The 19,826-nt window shown below is 44.5% G+C and overlaps 1 protein-coding gene across 5 annotated transcripts in view; it reads left to right on the forward strand.

Moving 5' to 3' along the window:
• Positions 1-18,868, forward strand: part of BLTP1 (bridge-like lipid transfer protein family member 1) — a 148,884-nt gene extending 130,016 nt beyond the window's left edge. For all 5 annotated transcript variants that reach the window (XM_083367354.1, XM_083367353.1, XM_083367356.1 and 2 more), the window contains 12 exons: positions 151-288; positions 778-1,038; positions 2,121-2,271; positions 2,739-2,896; positions 3,504-3,696; positions 3,863-4,077; positions 13,153-13,401; positions 13,748-13,951; positions 14,467-14,661; positions 15,320-15,454; positions 17,421-17,586; positions 18,349-18,868. In XM_083367354.1, the coding sequence (XP_083223480.1) occupies positions 151-288; positions 778-1,038; positions 2,121-2,271; positions 2,739-2,896; positions 3,504-3,696; positions 3,863-4,077; positions 13,153-13,401; positions 13,748-13,951; positions 14,467-14,661; positions 15,320-15,454; positions 17,421-17,586; positions 18,349-18,565 (2,282 nt within the window). In that variant the 3' untranslated portion in view covers positions 18,566-18,868. The remainder of the gene's footprint in view (positions 1-150; positions 289-777; positions 1,039-2,120; positions 2,272-2,738; positions 2,897-3,503; positions 3,697-3,862; positions 4,078-13,152; positions 13,402-13,747; positions 13,952-14,466; positions 14,662-15,319; positions 15,455-17,420; positions 17,587-18,348) is intronic.
• The last annotated feature ends 958 nt before the right edge of the window (positions 18,869-19,826 follow it).

Below are 19,826 nucleotides of genomic sequence, written 5' to 3' on the forward strand. Positions count from 1 at the left end.
TACAATCTAAATTAAATTACCTCAATTTTGAGTATATTCATTAAAATTTATTAAACACTTGGTTTGGGTTTATGAATGACAGATGTTACAAGAATGAATAAAATAATGTGAAATGTAAAATATAAACAATTTTTTATAATATTTTTCTAGCTGTTTGTGATATAGGATCTGCTTCTTTTAAGTATGACATGAGGAGACTCAGTGAGATTCTAGCATTTCCAAGAGCATGGTACAGAAGGAGCATTGCAAGACGCCTTTTTCTAGGTGACCAAACAATAAATATGCCAGGTAAATAGTCAAAAGAAGATATTACTGTGATTGATTGACGTTAAAAACACATTAGTTTTCCACTTGGTGTTAGAAATGCCATTTGCAGGGTACTAAATGGATTAAAAAATGTTTGTGTTTAAAAGCTGTATGAATGTTTCTGCTTTGATTCCCTTAAACTAGCTGCTTTTAAATTGTTTTTAAACAAAGAATCCCCTAGTCCAGGGGTAGGCAACCTTGGCTCTTTTATGACTCGTGGACTTCAACTCCCAGAATTCCTGAGCCAGCCATGCTGAGGGGAAAGGGAGAGGTTTCCAAGCTGAGCCATGCTGGCTCAGAAATTCTGGGAGTTGAAGTCCACGAGTCATAAAAGAGCCAAGGTTGCTTCCCCTTACCCTAGTCCCTCAATAAGTAACATTGGAGCGTAGCATATTGTAATAATCTTGGTAGATCTGTGATGAATTAATAACAAGCTAAACAAACCATTTATTTTGTTATATGTGTTCCTAGTAACATCAGGTCCTGGGACCCCAGATTCTGTTGAAGGAATGAACCAGCACGTGTCACCTGAATCATCAAGAAAAGCATATTGTAGGACCTGGGAGCAACCAAGTCAGTCTGCTTCATTTACCCATATGGCTCAATCACCAAGTGTTTTCAACGAGCACAGTACCAATAGTAATATGGCCTCTGGAACAGTGTCTCATAACCTAAAATCCCCTGCTGTTTCAAGATCCAGAAGTGTATCAGATTCGTCAGTCCCTCAGAAAGGTGAAAAGAAGTTTAATTCCACTACTTTGAATCACACACCACTGTGTAATAGAATACTGTCATTGAACCTAAAAGGATGCAGTTTATAATATTACTCCAAAATTGCTCTGATTTATTATTTTTCTTCAAACAAAACCAAATTATTTTCTTTTCCATTAACTTGTTTATTCTGCTACAAAGTGTACTGATATACACAAAATTGTCCTGTGTTGTCTTACAAAGTGAGAACTAATTTGATACAACAATTCAGTTTATGATCTTTATGCATTTTAAACACACACTTATGTAATACAAGGAAAATGAAAACATATGAAAATGTTTCTATTCAAGTGTGCTTGTCTGCCTGGAGAACACATTCTTATTTCATCTCTTAAGGGTTGAGAAATAATATACCCTGGAATTGAATGGAGAATTGAAATAGAGGAAGTCCACTGAAGGATTGAAAATTTAAGCAGGCAACACAGGATGGAACAGAGCTTAAAATTTCAATAGTTTATAGAAAGAAAAAACCAGTAAAAGTATTTATTTTATCAAACTTTGATGATTTGGAAAAAGAAAATTTCAATAATCCCAGTTCAATTGCTCAAATGTTCTATTCTGTTTTTTTGTCAATTAAACAAAAATATAATTATTCAGCTATAAAAAAATTGTTTTTTAATTATTAGAGCTGAAAGATAAACTTCAGAAATTTTAGCAATATACAAAGTTCACATTTGTATCCCATATATTTTCTGACAATTACTGTTGAAAACATTTAGATAACATTTAGATTTAACAATCTCCAATATTTGAAAACTCATCCAGTTGTGACATCTATCATGTAAAATTGTTATTCACTGAGAAAAAAGTTCTCAAACATTCACAAAGTACAAATGTTCTCTCTAGATTATATATCATAACACTATTGTGTGCAAATAGATGGAGACGAAGTAAAGAGTCAAGGAGTATGTAAGTTCTTATTTGGACTTGGTTATTCTGATGCATTTCCCAGCAAAATCTGCAGAGTGGTATTAATATCTGATTTTTGTCAGTAATACTTTGCAGTATTACATTTACAGTATTTGCTTTGTGTTTAATTCCAGATCTGCTGTCAAAAACATCAACTCCATTTAATAAATCAAATAAAGCTGGAAGTCAGCAAGTGACACCATGGGAAACATTGGTGGTATTTGCTATTAACTTGAAACAATTAAATGTACAAATGAATATGAGCAATGTGATGGGAAATACCACGTAAGAAAACCTTTTTAATTAACCATTCAATTTTTCTGTATATTCCAAATATTTTTTAACATGTAAGAGTATGTGTGCATGGTGTTCAAGAATGCTTTTTGATTCAGGAAGCATCAACTTTCATTTCAAGTTAAGTTGTATAGAAGTGGAGGACTTTGAACAGAGACTTCCTTGAAAATAAACTGTTGAAGACATTGATTAGTTGCAGAGCTATCTAAATACTCTCTCTTTGTTCTTATCTTACTATATTCAGTGATAATATAGTTAGAGATGGCCCATTAATATTTTTACCATCAAAAATTTGAAAATTTGTCCCCATCTTGTTTTGTTAAATGAGATCATGTGAATTGTATCCTTACTACCATATACATTTATTACTTTGTTAAATGCATTTTACAACTTGCATTTTTGCATATTATTGGATAAATAAGATCAATGATATTTTCATATTTTTATGCATGATTTAGGTGGACTACCAGTGGTCTGAAAAGCCAGGGTCGTTTATCTGTGGGCAGTAACAGGGATCGTGAAATTAGTATGTCAGTAGGACTGGGAAGATCACATTTGGATTCTAGAGGAGGAGTGGTTGGTGGTACCATAGACGTTAATGCCTTGGAGCTGGTGGGTAAGTTGAAAATTAGCAAGTATTTTTTGACAATGATTAGTTATTTTTATATAGTAAATATAATCAGCTAATTGTATTTGTTTAAATTGAAAAATTAGCATCTACTCATTACCTCTTATCACACATGGTCAGACTTAGACTTGTTTAAATTGAGTAACCACTAATTGTTGACAGCATTTTCTGGACATTTTCAACATTATTTGTGTGTCTCTGTGTGCACTAATACAGAAAGAGAGAGAGCTTGGAGGCCTTTTGATATTAATTGGAGACTAGTGTTGAGAGCCAATGTCTAGTATCTCACTGTTTCCCTTTGCTACTAAACTAAACCTAAAAACCTGGCTCTTTGAGCTATCTGGTCTGGACTGAGTGGTTTTAATGTTTTTAAATTGTGATTTTAATTTTTTGGGGCTAGACTTAATTTAATTTTAATTTTATATTGTATTGTTTTTAAATTTTGCCTTGTAAACCGCCCTTTGTCCTTCGGGAGTAGGGCGGTATATAAACCGAATTAATAATAATAATAATAATAATAATAATAATAATAATAATAATAATAATAATAATAATAATAATAATAATAATAATAATAAACTGATATGTTTTTCAGCTCATATTTCAGAACATCCCAACCAGCAACCAAATCACAAAGTTCAGATTACCATGGGCTCTACTGAAGCTCGTGTGGATTACATGGGGTCTAGTATTCTAATGGGCATTTTCAGTAATGCAGATCTTAAGCTGCAGGATGAGTGGAAAGTTAATCTCTATAATACTTTGGATTCCAGCATTACTGATAAGAGGTAAAGGATTTTTTTTTGCCTAGATCTAAAGTATATAATCTGCTTTTATTATTTCAAACCATTTTAATCAAATTGTCAATGAACATTTTTGAATTAGTTATCTTTTCTTCAACGTTTAATAAAGCATTATAAATTCATGGAAAATATTATTATTTTTATATTCCAGTGAGATATTTGTCCACGGTGATTTGAAATGGGATATTTTTCAAGTGATGATTTCCAGATCAACTACACCAGATCTCATCAAAATAGGAATGAAGCTCCAGGAATTCTTTACTCAGCAGTTTGATACAAGCAAGCGAGCTTTGTCCACATGGGGACCAGTTCCATACTTTCCTTCCAAAACTGTTGTCAGTAATGTAGAAAAATGTTCACAGCAGTGTATGTATGAAATCAATTTCTTTCATGTCATGAAGCTTTTATCTTTCCGGATCATAAACCAAAATATTACATACTGGCCTGCCTAGTGTTTGAGCCTAGACTCCATTTGGCTGCTGTTGATACTATGATGGCAGGAGAATATGAATGACATCTTTTTCTTTTATGACCTTAGTAGACATGGATAAAATTGTATTTTTAGCATCTTCTTCTTTAGCAGCAGGTTCAGTGTTTTTTCCAGAATTTATTAAATAACTCTGGAGACAGGCTAGAAAGGAGTACTGCAATAAAAATATGGTCTAATCTATATTTAGAATGACAGACAGAATTAGATAAAAACTTTTATCTGGAAAAAATGAGCTGATATATTATCAGTGAGCCTCAAAATCTGAATTTCAGCAAAATTTTTATAAGTGAGCATTTTGAAAAATAATAATGTGTATATCCTGCTATAGAAAGACACAAAAAGGCGTGCACCATTTTATTTTACAGCCATTTTGTCATACAAAAACAAAAGCCATTTGAAGCATATAATACTTCTAAATGTTTAATGTACACTTGTATCAACATAGTAAGTTATACAAAAAAATAACTACGGTAATTCTCGACAGATGATCACCCTTGGTATTGGAATTTCCTTCACTGAACCATGTGAACATAAAATGAGATATCGTGTGTTTGCACTGTCTTAACAACAGCATTTCCCGCTGCAGTCATTAACCAAGAATCATGGGTGGTTAAATGAGCAATCCCATTTCTGGACATTCCAGGCTTGGTCCTTCCCAGCTCCAAGTCTCATCCTAAGGGCCTACTTACAACTCCTCCCTGTGACTGCCCTGCCTTTTAGTAAGCAGCCCGAGAAATACATGGCTCTGGGATTGCTTGCCACTCCTGGGAAGCCTTGGCCACCACCCAGCAAGCATTAGCAAACATTTGTTCATCCAGCAGCTTTCTCTCCCAGTTCCCACACTGGCTTTTTGCCTTGTATTGCCAACCGCTATGGTTGAGGTATTTTGTTGCCTTTATTATCTCCTTTGGAGACCCAACTTCATGGTTTCTGTCACGACGTCCTCTGCCAGGAAACAAAAGCACTCCAAAAGGAACGGGTGACTAGGTTTATTTCTTCTCCAAAGCAAACCGCGGTAAAGTCAGCGTTGAGGCACCTAGCCTCACCGCTCTTTTATCATGTTACCACACCCTAACCCCACCCCTTCAAAGCAAACCGGCATCCGCCCGCCTCCCCATAAAAACCCCACCCATCACCGTGCATAGCCACCACCCACCGTGTGCACTGCTGCAGCCTGTCAAGCCCCCTTCCAGGTAAGTATTGTCCTTCCGCTCCCTCGCAAGCCCCATTCCGTGCTGGCGTTGCGGACGTTAAGCCCCCCCCATGTCCAGTAACAGAGCGTGGCAAAACAGGCACAGCCGCACCCCCCTCCACAGTTAGCTGGGGCGTGCCCATCTGCTGGGGCGAGTCCAACTGTTCGCTGGGTGCAGCCCGTTGCCGCCCGGGCGCCGTCCGCAGTCCAGGGTCCGGCTGCCGAGTAGCAAACGTTGGCGCCGGGTCGGTGGGCGTCTGGCGTCGTCCCCGGTGATGAGGTGAACGCGCGCCCGCCGACCGTCCGGGGGCGGGCACGCCAAACAGCTGTGCGCTGGGCAGCTGCTCGGCGGAATCGCGGCAGCGCGCTTCGCGTAGCCCGGACGAAGCCACGCCCTCCAAGCAAGCGTCCGAGGTCCGGGAAAGGTGCCGCCCGGGCGCGCCGATCAGCTGGGGACCGGCCAGCTGCTCGGCGGAGCTGCGGCGGCTCGCTGCTGCGGAAGACAAGGCCACGCCCTCCAGGGTTTGTGGAAGGGGCTGCTCGGGCGCGCCGATCAGCTGGGGACCGGCCAGCTGCTCGGCGGGGCTGCGGCGGCTCGATGCGGCGGAGGACGAGGCCACGCCTTCCAGGGAAGGAGGGGGGTGCCGCTCGGGCGCACCGTTCAGCTGGGGACCGGCCGGCTGCTCGGCGCGGCTGCGGCTGCGGCGGCACGGGCATTGTTGAGGCCCGAGCGGACGGGAGGCCGGCGGGGCTCGACAGTCGGCTCCCCCTACCATCTGTCCTCCTGAAAAAGAAGAACGACAAGATAGACCCCCACGTATACAAGCCGCTGAGTCCCCGGTGCTACCCCCCGGTTTGGAGGGATGTGTACGGTGAAACGCCGTGACCAAACGTTCTGCTTGAACATCCCCTTTCCTTACCCATGACGCCTCGGCCAAAGGGTACCCTTTCCACATCACGAGATACTGTACCTGGCCCTTCCGTACCCAGGAATCTAAAATTGCCTGTATTTCGTACCGGTCCCCGTGCACAGGCCCCGGAGCGTTCTCACCCGCCTTCTCTGTTATTCCCCTAGCGGGCTTTAGTAGGCTACTATGGAAGACAGGGTGGATTTTCCCTAGGAACTTTGGCAACCGTAAACGGACGGTCACGGGGTTGATCACTTGAATCACTTGGAAAGGGCCAAGGAACTTGGGGCCTAGCTTCTTGCTTGGTACCCGTAAGCGCAAATATTTGGTTGACAGATACACCCACTCCCTGACCTTGGGGGTGGCAAAGGGCTCCCTTTTCCTGTCTGCCTGCTCCTTCACCCGTGCCTGAGCTTTCACCATCGCCTCCCTAGCGGTTTTCCAGGCGGCCCCCATGTGGTGCATCCACTCCTCAAGCCCGGTGGGTGTCGCCGATCCCTGTCCACACTCCGGAACAGGGACAAAATCATACCCCGCCACCACCCGGTATGGTGTCAAACCCGTGCTGCTATGCACGGCGTTATTGTGGGCAACTTCCGCAAACACCAGGAGGTCTGCCCAGTCTGTTTGCTGAAACGACACATAGCTCCTGAGTAACCTTTCCACCGTGGCGTTGGCCCTTTCAGCGGCCCCGTTAGTGCTTGGGTGGTATCCGGAGCTGAGGCCCTGGGTAGAGCCGATGTGTCGTAGAAACTCTCGCCAGAACTGTGCTGTAAACTGGACCCCGCGGTCCGAAATAATCCGACGGGGAACCCCGTGCAGCCGATAGATGTGAGTCATAAACAGTCGTGCCAACCATTTGGCGGACGGCAACCCCTTGCAGGGAACGAAGTGCGCCTGTCTGGAGAAAAGATCGATGACCGTCCAGATTACCGAGTACCCTCTGCTGTCCGGCAGCCCAACAATGAAGTCCATGGTGATGTCTTGCCATGGTCGTACGGGGTCCGAAACCGTCTGTAGCAGACCCAATGGCTTCCCGACACGGGGTTTTGCTGTGGCGCATACGTGGCATCCCCGGACGTGGTGTTCCACGTCCGCCTTCATGCACGGCCACCAAAATTGACGGCGTGCTAAGTGTAACGTTTTCAGGAAGCCGAAGTGACCGGCCTGCCTGGCGTCGTGACAACGGCGCAAAATGGCGGGGCGTAGTGCCTGAGGCACATACAGCTTATCCCCGTGCCAGGCCAAGCCGTCACGCATAGTCAGAAGTCCGGGATGCTCCTTCAGCCAGGCGTCTGTAGCTAAGGCCTCGTCCATGGCACGGGACAAATCGTCCCCCACGCTGCAGACTGCCTGGGTCACGCTCGGGGATGCACTAGGCGGAATGAGTTCTTGTATAACCGCTTCTCATTTGGTGTCGTATTGCGGCAGCCGTGAGAGTGCATCAGCAAGGAAGTTCCGCCCCCCCGGTACGTACTTCAGGATGAAATTAAAGCGCCGGAAAAAGAGAGCCCATCTGACGTGCTTGGGCGCCAGTTTCCTCGGGGACTGCAGAACCTCCAGGTTCTTGTGGTCTGTCCAGACCTCGAAGGGATGGACAGCCCCCTCCAGAAGGTGTCGCCACGTCTCCAAGGCTGCGCGCACAGCGAACGCCTCCTTCTCCCAGATCGCCCATGAACGTTCCGCCGATGACAGTTTTTTGGAAGAATAGGCACAGGGTTGCAACACGCCCTTCGTGTTCCGTTGCAACAGCACAGCCCCTACCGCGACATCGCTGGCGTCGACTTGGACCACATACGGACGGTCGGGGTCAGGATGTACCAACACCGGCTCCTTCGCAAACAGGGCCTTCAATGTCTCGAATGCCCGTTGACACGTGGTGGTCCATGCCAGCTTCAACCCTGGACGTGGTTTCTCCCCGGAGTTCCGCGTCCGCAACAGGTCCGTCAGCGGCAGGGCTGTCGCTGCAAAACCTGGAATAAACTGGCGGTAAAAGTTCGCGAACCCCAGGAAACTCTGCAGCTGTCGCCGCGTCTGTGGCGCCTGCCATTGCAGGACGGCTTCCACTTTGCGAGGGTCCATTTCTATGCCGCTCGCCGACACGCGATACCCCAGATAATCCAGCCTCGTCTTGTGGAACTCGCACTTGGTGAGCTTCACATAGAGGCGGGCAGCCAGCAGCTTCCGTAGCACCTGGCGTACGAGGGCAACGTGCTCCTCCATAGTCTTAGTGTATATCAGAATGTCATCCAGGTACACTAACACCCCGCGGTACAGGTGCTTGTGAAGCACCTGGTTTATCATCTGCATAAAAACGGCTGGGGCCCCCTGGAGTCCGAACGGCATGACACGGAACTGGAAACTGCCCAGCGGACAGTTAAACGCCGTTTTCCACTCATCCCCAGCTCTGATCCGCACCCGGTAATACGCCTCCCGTAGGTCTAGCTTCGTGAAGATGCGTCCCGTCGACAGGTGTGCCAGAAGATCTTTCATGAGTGGCAGCGGATACAGATGTTCAACGCAGACCGCGTTGACGCCTCGGAAGTCGACACACAAGCGAAGCGTGCCATCCTTCTTCTCCCGAAACAGTATTGGCGCTGCTATCTTGGATCGGGCAGGTTGGATGAACCCCCTCACGAGGTTTTTGTCGACGTAACGACGTAGCTCCTGCATCTCGCGAGGCGTCAGCGCGTACATGCGTGGTTTCGGCAGTTTTACGCCCGGCTCCAGCTCGATGGCACAATCCGTCGTTCGGTGGGGAGGCAGAGCGTCGCACTCTTTTTCGTCGAAAACCTCTGCTAGGTCGGCGTACACCTGTGGGAAGCAGGCTTCCGCCACCCCCTCTGCCCCTTGAACCCGCTCACCACCAAGCCGCTCAGCAGGACCCACATATGCGTGTGGTGGTGGTTGTGGCCCTGTCCCCAACCGCAGGTGCCGGAAACCCTCCCCCCACCAGATCGTGGGGCCCCACTTGTCGAGCCATGTCAGTCCCAGAATCACTGTCTCCGTCATTGATGGAACGACAAGGAAGCGCAAGGTCTCCCAGTGGGTCCCCATCTCTAATCGAATAGGACCCGTCACCCGAGTGACTGGAGCCCCCCCCAAAAGGGATCCGTCCACCTGCTGGAAGCGAAGAGGAGTTGGCAGGCGGCGTACCTCCAATCCCAGCCGAGCAACCACCACTTGGCTGATAAGGCACCGGGTGCTGCCTGTGTCGATCAGTGCTGGGCAAGCCTCCCTACGTCCCGTACGCGGGTTGACGAGTATGACCGGTACTGTGAAGGGCACCACTGGGTCACTCACCATAGGGTCCTCCTCCTCCTCCAGGCTCTCGTAGGGCTCTGGGTCGTTGGCCTCGGGTGGTTCTGTGCCGATTGCTGCTGTGGTCATCAGGGATGCCAGCTGGTGAGCCGCTCTTGTTCGCTCCAGTGACTTCCGTGCGGTAGGGCCTTTTCCGGCGGGAGTTGCTGCGGTGGCACAAGGTGCCGGCAAGGGGCAAGTGGCCACTCGGTGCCCCGGCTGATCGCACCGGAAACACCTTATAGCCGGTCTTGGAGGCGGCACAGGTGGGCTTGCCGTTGGGGCCACGGCCTTCCGACCCTCCTCCTTCGGCCTTTCGGGGGTCCTACGGGTCCCGACCACCCCCTCCGCCTTACCCCTGCATTCACGCAGCCGGACGTCCAGTTCTACGGTGACCCGGTACCACTCCAGCAGTCGCTCGGGCACTCCACGCACCACGCACGCCCTCCACAGCGCGCCGTCCAGCCCCGACTGGAAGTGGTGTACCAGCAAGCGTTCCAGCCAAGAGCGGAGCTTACGAGCCACCCGGCGGAATTCAGCAACATACTCCGCTGCGGGCCTGCCTTGTTGTCGCAGCCCCACCACCTCCGCCTCAGCTCTGTGGGTGCGGGCCACGTCCTCGAACTGCGTCCGCAGTGACTCCAGGAACAACCCGACGTCAGCTAGTTCCCGGGCATGCTCGCCGTACAGGTCAGCCGCCCATGCCGCGGCCTCTCCCTGCAGGCTTGCTGTGATAGCCACCACCATGGCCCATTGGGAGGTATAGGCTGCACCGTACTGGTCCAGGTGGTGAATGGTGTGGCTTAGGAACATGGCAAGCCGGTCAGGGTGGCCGTCGTACGTAACCGGCAGTGGTGGAGGGCCCCAGAACACCCCCGGGCCCCAGGGGCCCCCCTGGGCCCTGGGCCCCCTTGTACCTGGTGCTTGGTGCCGCCCGCTCCATGGCCGGGCGGAAGCCCCGGCCGTTGTTGCCCACCTGGTGGCCTCTGCCTGGTCTGATGCCCCGGGGTGATGTCGTTCGGCCTGAACAGCTCCCATCTCCGTCAGCCGTGATGGCGGGCCCCGAAACCTTGGGCCTGCCAGGCGGAAACTGGGCTGGCCCGCCTGGCCGGGTGTCAGCCTCTGTAGTGACCACCGCCACGACTCCTGAGCCGGTCCCGCAGGTGACCAAGGTGCAGTGTCCTGATAGCCAAACTCCCCAAAACAGTCCCGCAACACGTCCATCGTGTAGGCCCCTGGGGCCGTAGAGTAGCTCCACTCCTCGCCTTCCTCCTCCGACAGCCACCGTTCCCTCCAAGCGGGCACACCAGCCCGTGGACGGCCCTCACCACGGTCTTGGTCCCAACGCTCCAAGGGAGGGCTTTGCCACCCTCCCCCGCTTTGAGCCAGAGACCCTACCTCCCAACTGTCACCAGCTTCAGCCGAGGCTATAACCCCCTTGGTCTTCGGCCGCACTGCTGGCCCCTCCGGCTCGCCAGGATCAGGGGGAGTTGCAACTGCAGCCCCAACAGCCCCTTCCTCCTTGGCTGCCAGATCAAGCCCCGATGGATCCTCTGCCATGCCCAAAGCGTGAGTAACAGCAGTAGGTATCCTAGGATAACGCTGACTTACTGTCACGACGTCCTCTGCCAGGAAACAAAAGCACTCCAAAAGGAACGGGTGACTAGGTTTATTTCTTCTCCAAAGCAAACTGCGGTAAAGTCAGCGTTGAGGCACCTAGCCTCACCGCTCTTTTATCATGTTACCACACCCTAACCCCACCCCTTCAAAGCAAACCGGCATCTGCCTGCCTCCCCATAAAAACCCCACCCATCACCGTGCATAGCCACCACCCACCGTGTGCACTGCTGCAGCCTGTCAAGCCCCCTTCCAGGTAAGTATTGTCCTTCCGCTCCCTCGCAAGCCCCATTCCGTGCTGGCGTTGCGGACGTTAAGCCCCCCCCATGTCCAGTAACAGAGCGTGGCAAAACAGGCACAGCCGCACCCCCCTCCACAGTTAGCTGGGGCGTGCCCATCTGCTGGGGCGAGTCCAACTGTTCACTGGGTGCAGCCCGTTGCCGCCCGGGCGCCATCCGCAGTCCAGGGTCCGGCTGCCGAGTAGCAAACATTGGCGCCGGGCCGGTGGGCGCCTGGCGTCGTCCCCGGTGACGAGGTGAACGCGCGCCCGCCGACCATCCGGGGGCGGGCGCGCCAAACAGCTGTGCGCTGGGCAGCTGCTCGGCGGAATCGCGGCAGCGTGCTTCGCGTAGCCCGGACGAAGCCACGCCCTCCAAGCAAGCGTCCGAGGTCCGGGAAAGGTGCCGCCCAGGCGCGCCGATCAGCTGGGGACCGGCCAGCTGCTCGGCGGAGCTGCGGCGGCTCGCTGCTGCGGAAGACAAGGCCACACCCTCCAGGGTTTGTGGAAGGGGCTGCTCGGGCGCGCCGATCAGCTGGGGACCGGCCAGCTGCTCGGCGGGGCTGCGGCGGCTCGATGCGGCGGAGGACGAGGCCACGCCTTCCAGGGAAGGAGGGGGGTGCCGCTCGGGCGCGCCGTTCAGCTGGGGACCGGCCGGCTGCTCGGCGCGGCTGCGGCTGCGGCGGCACGGGCATTGTCGAGGCCCGAGCGGACGGGAGGCCGGCGGGGCTCGACAGTTTCTACATGTGGCTCCTTGAGTCTTTGGAAAACTGCACTTTTTGGAACATATTTGGAAAGATAACACAGCTTTCTACAGACAGCTCAGTTTTCAGATTTGAGCTGTGTTGGAGACCCACATGAGACTGAGGAGAAAAGGCAGCTGGGTGAATGAATGCTTGCTAGCGTTTTTGGATCAGGCTGGGGAGCTACATGTAGCAAACATTCACATAGAACTTAGGTCTACAAATGAGGCAGCGAGGCCCTTTTGTTTCAGCCACAGTGGCTGGCAGAAAAGGTGAATGCACGAACTGGAAGAGAAGACTGCTGGATGAACAAATGCTTGTTGATGCTTGCTGGGATGGCTAAGTCTCCCTAGGCACGACAAGTAGCTGTGCAGTTCTGGGGCTGTTTGTCACCCTTCAAGGCAGGGTGCAGGGCAGACAGAGTGGACATAGGCAAATTGGGTCATTTAGTGAACCTGGCTTCCAACTGACTTTGTCAGGAGTCCCCTATAAAGGTTATAAGTGGCAATTATGTGACCCTGGATACTGCAATCATTGTAAATACACGTTTGTTGCCAAATGCTTGATTTTTGATCATGTGACCATGGAGATACTACAACTGTCGTAAGTGCAAGAACCAGTCATAAATTACTTTTTTCAATGCCATTGTAACTTTGAAAGGTTGTTAAATAAATGGTCATAAGTCAGGGATTTACTAGTGATTCTATGACAGTTTTAAAACCTGGCTGTTATACATAGATGAAAATAAGAACAATTATTTGCTCATCCTTCTCCTAAGCACAAGCTTAGAAAAAATGAAAAATTATTAATGAAATTCCTGTTCATTATTTGTAGCTAAGACCCATCATTTTCAGAAGGATTTTTTTGAATCCCTAAAGTTAAATCTACGTATGTCTGTGTGCTCTGTTTTCTAGTATTAGATGCAGCACATCATCGCCACTGGCCAGAAGTATTAAAGGTGATGTCAGGATGCCACATATCCTTATTTCAGTTTCCTTTACCAGAAGATGGAAAGTTTGGAGGCTCTATGAGTTTGCATGGAAATCACATGACTTTGGCATGTTTCCATGGACCTAATTTTCGTTCAAAATCGTGGGCTCTGTTTCATCTTGAAGAACCTAATATTGCATTTTGGACTGAAGCACAAAAAATATGGCAAGAAGGTATTCAGGCATTTATATGCCTTTTGTTTGATCTTTTCCCATATTAAATTGTAACCAATATTTAAATATTGAAGACTAAACATTGGCTGAATTTTTTTTGTAACCTACATACTAAACCTAATAAAATTCTGTATGGGTATTAAAATGAGAGCTTGCCATAGTATCAAGAGATTTACTGAGCTCATATGCAATGACCACAAAGGATACTGTGCTTGGAGGGGATATTTTGCTCCTAGATTAATTTTCGATTAATATCGATACTGTGCATACAATGGGAGACCATTGATGACTTCAGAAAGTAACAAGATTTTTTTTAAAAAAAATTGCTATGTTCAACCTTTCCTAGGATCCAGTGAACCTTCTACATATGTTGTGCAAACACTAGACTTCCATTTGGGTCACAATACTATGGTAACAAAACCATGTGGTGCCCTGCAAAGTCCCATGGCAACAATTACTAAAATAACAAGGAGACGTCATGAAAATCCACCACATGGAGTTGCAAGTGTAAAGGAATGGTTCAATTATGTTACAGCTACACGAAATGAAGGTAGGAACAAATAAATTGGTCCTTTGGGAAACTGGCATAAATTTACAAAAGTTCCAATTAATAGTATGAAGGAGTTGCATGTGATGGAAAGATGCCCAAATATTCATAATTTTCTTAGTTTAAACCTTGAAGCAATTGTATAAAAAGGATGTGCTCAACTTTACAGAAATATATGTATAAAAATAATATTAACATCATCAAACCACATCTGCCTATCCACAATTCTTAGGAAAAACTTTTTTATCCCCATATATTGTAGAGGTTGTCAATTTTCATTCACTTAAAAATTCACAATGTGACTTAATTTTTTGCTTACCTAAATTTTATTCATTTCACCTAAAATGAAATACAACGTCTACATGTCTTAAAATTTATTCTGTATAGAAATATAAATCTTGGTAATATGTAATTTCCATGAATTGAAATATTATTAGTAACTGCCTCATAAGAATCATTTATTTAAATGAGTTTATTTAAATGAGTTATCTCAAAAGATTGTTTGCTATTTTTTCCAGAATTAAACCTTCTCAGAAATGTTGATGCAAACAACACAGAGCATACTACAACAGTGAAAAGCTCCAGTTTGTTAAGTGGTTTCAGAGGTGGTTCCAGTTACAATCATGAGACTGAAACAATATTTGCATTACCAAGGATGCAGCTGGATTTCAAATCCATTCATGTTCAACAACCTCAGGAACCTTTAATACATGGTACTGTTCTTTTTGTAAAAAAAATGAACTTAATCTGCATTTTGTGTAAATGAAATAATAGCAAAATTTTATTTAAAAAATAAAAAATAAATTTAATTCATGACAATAGTGACTCCATATCAAATATCACTATTGCATGAGAATTGAAATCAGATAAAATTCTTAACACTGCAATTCTATATTGTCTACTGGAAAAAATATCCCACAAACTTCAGTTGCATGTAACACCAATATTTCATAATAGTCTAATTATAAAATGAAAACAAAGGAGATTTGGATTTATGGATACATATTGGATAGCTGATCTTCCAAATGTGACTGTAAAATGTTGGTTTTTATTACAGTTGATGTGCCAAGATAGCAAATGCTTAAAATCAAATATAGCATAAGAGCTCATTATCAATTGTGCACACTTCAGAATGACTTCATTTTAATGAAGGCATTTTGCACATACAAAGGAATTGTGTATCAATCAGAGACATCATAAGGCCTTAAGCATAAAAGTATTCTCGGAAATTTCATTTCAAATTTATGCTGAAAAAAATCAGTACTTTTCACTATCTTGCATTTTAAAACTTTCTCATTAAAATGTTTTATTCAGGATATTTATTCTTGTAATTACCAGTTTCTCTGAATGATTTATGTAATTTCATTACAGATGCCAGTGCCAAGCCAAAGGTAGAATGCAGTGTAGTAACAGAATTCACAGATCACATTTGTGTAACAATGGATGCAGAATTAATAATGTTTCTGCATGACTTAGTTTCTGCTTATCTTAAAGAAAAAGAAAAAGGTATGTAATTACCACTAAGCTAGTGGGCTCACATTATGTGCTTTTACAACTTGTATAATAATTAACTTGTGGTTCTTATATATTTTATTAGTAAAATATTTGACTTTATTTCTATTTTTTGTCTGTCATATTGAATATCAATGTTTTGGAAGGGAATGTAGCTAATGAAGTTTTTTAAAAATAGATTATTAAAACCATTGTTCAGGATAAAAGGTAAAGAGTACATTAAATTCAAAACATCTATGCTACAACTAAACACATTTCCAATTGATGTTCCATCAAAAACTATTCTGAATTTGTAAGAGTATTGTTAATTTGATTGTACCAGAGATTAATTTTGTATTTCAGACCCCATTGCTACTCAGTTCCTAGTTTTAAAAATACACTTTTTACATTATCCCATCATATAATGTAAAATGGAATGTTTTCCTTTACAAGTATGGAAATACTATGAAATGTCATAGGCTAAAATAATGTAGTTTTGAGCTATTTAAACTCAAATTGTTTTATAATATATATAGTACATAGTATAGTATAAAGAGTATATCTGTTCAAAAAAATAATTGAAGTTTTATGGGAAAAAAATCATTTGTGTCACAGATACATAAAAATACATGATAAAGGTATACTTCAGAAATAAAGTTGTGCAAATCATTCAGTGAGGTACGTGGCTTTACTGTCTGTGCGATGGAAGTGGCTTTTTCATATGGGCATACATGCCTAGACTTGTGGAGGGCTTTAAAGCAAGTGACTGAAATTTTAAATACTTGTGCTAGTTTACAGCTTCACAGCATCTTTACTATTTGCTAGGGTTTGTTATTTCCACAGATCTAGTAGTGGCATTTAATAATTATCTTACTTAAAACTTTTGATATGTAATCTTTATATAAGTAATCAATAGGTTACAATGGCAATTCGGGCCACAATTTCTGCTAGGTCATCATTAAGCTAAATGTGACTGCATTTTTAGTGACAGCAATCCTGCAGTCCTGGTTGTTGTCAGAATCCCAGAATTGTGCTGGTCATTAAGTGAGAGGAGGTGGGAGACCCAGGTAAGCACAACAGGATGTGTGCAGGTACTGTAGGCAGGTGTTCTGGAGCATGGACAGGTGCTGCATGTTGCTGTGGCAGGCACTCTAGAATGCAGGTGGGTGAAAGAGCAGCAGAAGTGACTTCCAATTTCCTGCCAGCTTCCCCATTTACTGTTTGTGGAAAGCTGATAGGGTACATTGAAAACCACAATCACGTAACTGTGGTTCACTGTGACATCATAATCACAAACCAGGACCGAACACCCAGTTCACAATTACAACTGTGGAGATGCTACAACAATTGAGACCAATCATCACTCCCTCTTATTCAATGCCACCGTAACTTTGAATGGTCCTAAACAAATGGTTGTAACTATGCGCATATTATTTTTTTAAAAAATAGAACTATTCACTTGAGGAAAACTCATTTTTACTTTGAAATCTTTCCTAATACTACATTACTAATTCTGGATTTTAGTATGGTATGTAAGTATTAAGTAATTTATGGCACCAATGAATTTCTTATGTCATGAAAGTTTCAGGAACATTAAAATATAAACCAAATGGCTTGATTTGCTGATAATTTTTAGCTTTGTTTTATTTCACTTATTTTATTTATTTATTTATTTAATTTGTATACCGCCCTTCTCCCGAAGGACTCAGGGCGGTGAACAGGGCAATACATATACATATGGTAGTTATTATCAACATATCATTCGTACTTTTAATATCAATAATATGTGCAATTCTAATAGAACTCAGTATGCAAGTTGACAGTTTTTTCTTAATAATCAGTATCATTTTGTTATATTAAATAAGCTACAAACCTTAAATTCTTATTTCTGGAATGGTTGCAGTCTTACATATTTTATATTTGTCTATGACCAAAATGAAGATTATAGTCTAAAACAGAAATATTTCTCTTCTTTTTCTAGCTGTCTTTCCACCTCGTGCTTTGTTTAGTCGTCCAGGACAAAAAAGCCCCATCAGTGTACTTGATGAGAGCAGTAGTGAAAAAGCATTGGAAGAAAGTGTTACTTACACAACTGTGGATTGGAGAGAATTTATCTGTAATACTTGGCATCTGGAGCCCACATTGAGGTAATTAGCATTTGTTTTCAATAATCAGTCTGATTTTCAGACAAATATTCCACTACTTATTTACCACACAGTGAATTGTCATCTAGAAATAATTATTCTTAACTATAGGCAACTCTGATGGCTAGTTTTACACACAACTAGGAACTATTTACAGGGACGCGGTGTGGCTCAGTGGGTTAGGACGCTGAGCTTGTCAATCAGAAGATCGGCAGTTTGGTGGGTCGAATCCCGAGTGCCGCGTAGCAGAGTGAGCGCCTGTTACTCGTCCCAGTTTCTGCCAACCTAGCAGTTCGAAAGCACGTAAAAATGCAAGTAGAAAAATAGGGACCACTACGGTGGGAAGGTAACAGTGTTCCGTGCGCCTTTGGCGTCTTGTCATGCCGGCCACATGACCACGGAGACGTCCTTGGACAAGCACTGGCTCTTCGGCTTTGAAACGGAGATGAGCACTGGCCCCTAGAGTTGGAAATGACTAGCACGCATCTGTCGGGAAACCTTTACCTTTACCTTTAGGAACTATTTACAAAATGCACAGCAAAAGAAAATTTAACTATGAATATATATTGCTTTATATATTAATACAGGACATAGGGATGGTATAGAACATGAAAGGCCTGGAATGATGCAGGGAGAGCTGCAAGACCTATAAAATTCCCTTATTGTAGAATCTATGGCTATTAACATAAAATAAACTATTGAACTGTAGAAAAATAATTTATTCTTGATTATTGAAAGAATAAAATAGAATATTTTAATTTATAGGTTAATCTCTTGGACTGGAAGAAAGATTGATCCTGTCGGTGTGGATTATATTCTTCAGAAGCTTGGTTTCCATCATGCAAGAACCACTATTCCTAAGTGGCTTCAACGTGGCGTCATGGATCCTTTGGATAAAGTTTTGTCAGTTCTCATAAAAAAATTTGGCACTGCATTACAAGATGAAAAAGAAAAGAAAGGAAAAGACAAGGAAGATCACTAAAAATCCTAGAATTAGGATGGCAAACAGACTTTTTAAAATCATTTGTTTTGTGGTATGGTCACTGTACAATTTTAAAACAATTTACACTGAAAGAACCTAATAGCTTTTTTGCTGCTATATTTAAAACTTCATCAATATTAAGAATAACTTTTATTTTGAAAGAGGATGTCATTTTGTGTTCAGTCTAGTACTGCATGAGAAATGTGAAGAAAACTATGAAAGACCTGTTTGATATTTAAAACTGTATTGTGTGCAATATTCTGTATCAGTTTGTTATACTTGAAATAAAAATATAAAATATAACCTAGTTTAGTTGATCATTTTTACAAGGAACATATTTAAATAATACATTACACAGGAAAAGTATTGGATACTGTCAAATAAAATGCTCCGGCATTAATGGCATTTACTTTCAGATGAGATTTTAAGATCTTGGATTGTACTCATTGCATTGCTCTCACTAGAATACCAACTTAATAAATAATATCCATATAAATAACTATACACCATTTATTTTGGAATATCGCATCACACACATTTTTAAGTTTAGTGAAAAGGATTGAGTTGAACTACACTATTCCTCCTAAATTCCGTGTAAATAAGCAACATATTTACTAATATTGTTATATTGTTCAGGAAGAAAAAATGGAGGTACAATTTAAAAAGCAAGGTTTCCTCCTTACAGAATACAAGTTGGGAGGAACCTTGGAGGTCTAGTCCGACCCACTGCTTGAGGAGGAGACCCTGTATGTGTATCTTCCTTCCGTGTAGTTACTCGTTGAGTGCAGTTTATCACATTTTTCTAGCTTATCAAAAGTAAGTTGTGGTCTACTTCGCTGGATGCCTTACTGAAATCCAAGTATATTATGTCCCCAGCATTTTCGCTGTCCCATTGATTTAGGCACTGTGTCAAAGAATGAATTGTTGTTGTTGTTAGTTGCGAAGTCGTGTCCGACCCATCGCGACCCTATGGACAATGTTCCTCCAGGCCTTCCTGTCCTCTACCATCTTCTGGAGTCCATCTAAGCTCACGCCTACTGCTTCAATGACTCCATCCAGCCACCTCATTCTCTGTCGTCCCCTTCTTCTATTGCCCTCAATCTTTCCCAGCATTAGGCTCTTCTCCAGTGAGTCCTTCCTTCTCATTAGGTGGCCAAAGTATTTGAGCAGGGGTCTTCAAACTTGGCCCTTTTATGACTTGTGGACTTCAACTCCCAGAATTCCTCAGCCAGCTTTGCTGGCTGAGGAATTCTGGGAGTTG

Source organism: Vipera ursinii (genome assembly GCF_947247035.1).
Source record: "Vipera ursinii genome assembly, chromosome: 7".
Lineage (NCBI taxonomy): Eukaryota > Metazoa > Chordata > Lepidosauria > Squamata > Viperidae > Vipera > Vipera ursinii.